Source organism: Bremia lactucae, linkage group LG16 (assembly GCF_004359215.1).
Source record: "Bremia lactucae strain SF5 linkage group LG16, whole genome shotgun sequence".
Taxonomy (NCBI): domain Eukaryota; phylum Oomycota; class Peronosporomycetes; order Peronosporales; family Peronosporaceae; genus Bremia; species Bremia lactucae.
In genome coordinates, this window is record NC_090625.1 from 2,424,906 (window position 1) to 2,427,972 (window position 3,067).

The 3,067-nt window shown below is 46.2% G+C and overlaps 1 protein-coding gene across 1 annotated transcript; it reads left to right on the forward strand.

Moving 5' to 3' along the window:
• Positions 1 to 2,162: 2,162 nt before the first annotated feature.
• CCR75_005851 (uncharacterized protein) lies at positions 2,163 to 2,618 on the forward strand (the record flags this gene model as incomplete). Its single annotated transcript, XM_067963925.1, has 1 exon — positions 2,163 to 2,618. One exon carries the CDS (start codon positions 2,163 to 2,165, stop codon positions 2,616 to 2,618), a length of 456 nt encoding a protein of 151 aa, XP_067815513.1.
• Positions 2,619 to 3,067: the final 449 nt, after the last annotated feature.

Genomic DNA, 3,067 nt, shown 5'->3' on the forward strand with positions numbered 1-3,067 from the left:
ATTCTCCCCGAGTCGGCCATTTCGTCCGACTCGCATTCGTAGTCGACCTCCAAAGAGGGGTCGTATTCACGTGGTGAATCACCACGTGCACCCGCAACATCTAGTGTTGTGCGAGTGGAAGATACTACGGCAGACATTCCGTCTGCCGCAGATATAACAGTGCGTCACCCGCGGCTGCATGAACCGCATCCAAAGGCGCAGCACTCTCGACACCCCGCATGAGTTGGCTCTTCATGTGATGGAATTTAAAATGATGGTTCTGACCAATCAACATCGTTTCAAAATTAAGTGGTCAATATGTGACTACTCCATCCAATGACAGTCAGAGTGATTGTCGTTTAAGGGAGGGGTGATGTAACGGGGTGTATCGTTACATGAAATTAACACTTAAAGGTTGTTAATTAATATATTATCTAAAAGGTAGATAATATTTGGATGATATTACTTTACATAGTAATGATCAGAATTCTTCTCCATAAATAAGTATAGACCAATATATCTATTTATTCCGCAGACTAATCAGCTGTAGAGGTAATCAAAGAGAGTTACAGATAATATAAAGATAAGAATTCAATTACATGTTTACTATTAGATTATAATTAAGTTAGGATTTACAAGATAGAAAGAGAGACACTTAATTATATTAATACAGTTTTCATTTTACCCTCTTTAAGCTAGTTACCATAAAGAGAAGTCTTCCTCTGCACGTACTAGTGTACGTGAAATAAGGTAAGGCACCACTCGCAACTGAAGTAGTGCGAAGTGGGCTTGTACTGAAGCAGTACAAGTCGTAGTGCCCCGTTACACATACTGCTCCGTCCTGACATGTCTCGGCTACCAAATACTTTTCTTTCGATGGTTCGGTGACGAAGGTCACGCTGGTACTCCTCGCATCCATCGTCACGCACACATGGCGTAGCATTTCTTTCGATGTAGCGCAACCGCTTCCTGTTCAGGCGGAGCTGGACCTAAGTCCGGTGTAGCAGTCATTATTGTCGATTCCTCGCCCAGCATCGCAATTAAGCCGGTGCTGGGATACTATCGCATGCTCCTGTTTTCCAGGTGGCTGAGGGCACGAGACCGGCGAGTATTGCACTTGAGGGGCAGGAGCCATGTTGATTGCTTTTGGCCTGGGTGAGGTATCCGCGGACGATGAGGACCGGGAGTCTGCTCTATGCGCCGACGGCTGCGCCATTGTACAGAAAGCGATGAGGAAGATGGGCTGGAATGTAACGCTGCCATATAGTTGTTTATTACCGATCTAAGTGTTGCCATAGCTGTATGTAGAAACGTCAGCGCGGCTCTGATGCTTTTCTTTCAAGCCTCGACTCCTGCAATGGGTAGACTGGAGGATCTTGTTGCAATTTGTAGCTGCCAAACAGATCGACTTTGAGTTCTCACGCTTGACTACTAACTTCGAGATAGAAGTCTTATCACATTAAGAGGATGTTGGTGCGCGGATGTTGGGTTCCCGTGGTGAGGGACTCGCATGAATGCCTGTTCCAGTGGGAGGCCAAGTCGTCTGAGGCTAAGTGAATATTTGTTCGATCGCATGGTTTGCAGCGACTTAGGCAGGCAGGCCGAGTTGAAGCATGCATAGCCGGTAAGTTTTTTCGCGAGGTAATCCGGGTAGTGGGATTAAGAATAAGCTTGGATATTCAAGCAGAAACCGTTTCGAGGGCAGAGGGCAGTTGACACTCTGGTGGTTAAGTGGTTTACCACTCAAATTATAAACGCTTTCGGTTTAAAATATTCTGCATTTGCCTTCTGGATGAATTTATCGTATATATCGACTATAAATCCGTCAGTGCTATTGCTGAGAATTTCAGACACGGACCTTTTGTTGGGCTCATACGGACGAAGCTGCAGCTAGACCTACGTCTCTGCGTGGCCTACCTTTCAGCCGTCGAGCTGCGGTTGTCGTCAGCCACACCCGTGTTTCTCGCGCACAAGCACACGTCTCCCCGGCGCTATAACCTATGGACAAGAACCGCTGCACCTCATTGACGATGACAACCAATCTTCTGTCGACATCGTGGATCGGTTCCTAAACCACCATCCAGATCATTGGACCACGTACCAAGACCAGGATTGTCGCTCCCTTCTCGCCATGACAGCTAATGAGGATAACTCTTGCATTGCACATGCTACCCAAAAAGAATATGATTTGCTTTCCCCCTCGATCAAGCCAGCGAAACTATCTGAAATCTGGCGACAGGTTTGTTGACCAGGCCAAGCTCTCCGGAATTGATGTGTCCAGCGGCTTTAAACATGTTGAACAGATAGTTCGATACTGCCGTTATGCCAGCCCCAAGTCTGGGATGACCATTCATCTGCCTCAGCTTCGCCAAAATCTTTTCGACGGGGGTGGTGTCGGCCAACTAGCCATAACGCGACGGGTACTTCCTCTGCCTAATGTCGTCGTTGGACCAGGGGCATACATTGTTGGTGCATCAAAGAAGAATATGTCTAGCCACTGTTTAGCAGTGCAAGTCACCAAGCTCCTTGCAGTCATCATTCGTGAGAATGGAGCCTGCACAGGCCTGGGCGAAAACCTCTGGTTTCGTACCATTAGTTTTATCCGTCCTATCAAGGTCTTTCTCACACTTAGCGATTAAGTACTCTACTTACGCTTAAACCGTCTTGTTATTTGGGACTCGCTTTAATGTAGGCATTGAATGGTATAGGTCGTATTCACGTAGTAATACATACTTTTTGATCTTGGCGAAGCTGACATCTCCATTGAAGGCCGCAGTGTCTCCGGTTAGCTCGACTAGCTCAGGATTATAAAGCTTTCTTTTCGGGTCAAACTAAGCCAGCCTATCATAAAAGGTGTAGAGAATGACTATGTAAATACTGATATGTGCACCGGCAAAAGCACAGTTACAGATGCACACCAGCAAATTCTTCATGTAACACTCAGATACAGGCGCCCTCAGTGAGACTTTGTAGGCTAATAGCTGTTAAATTTTTAATTTGTTGCCTTTCGGTCCGTTAAGTGTAGCCAAGCACATGCCATGAACCTGAATTAAGGGTGAAGAGGCAAATTAAATTACATCCATCGTGT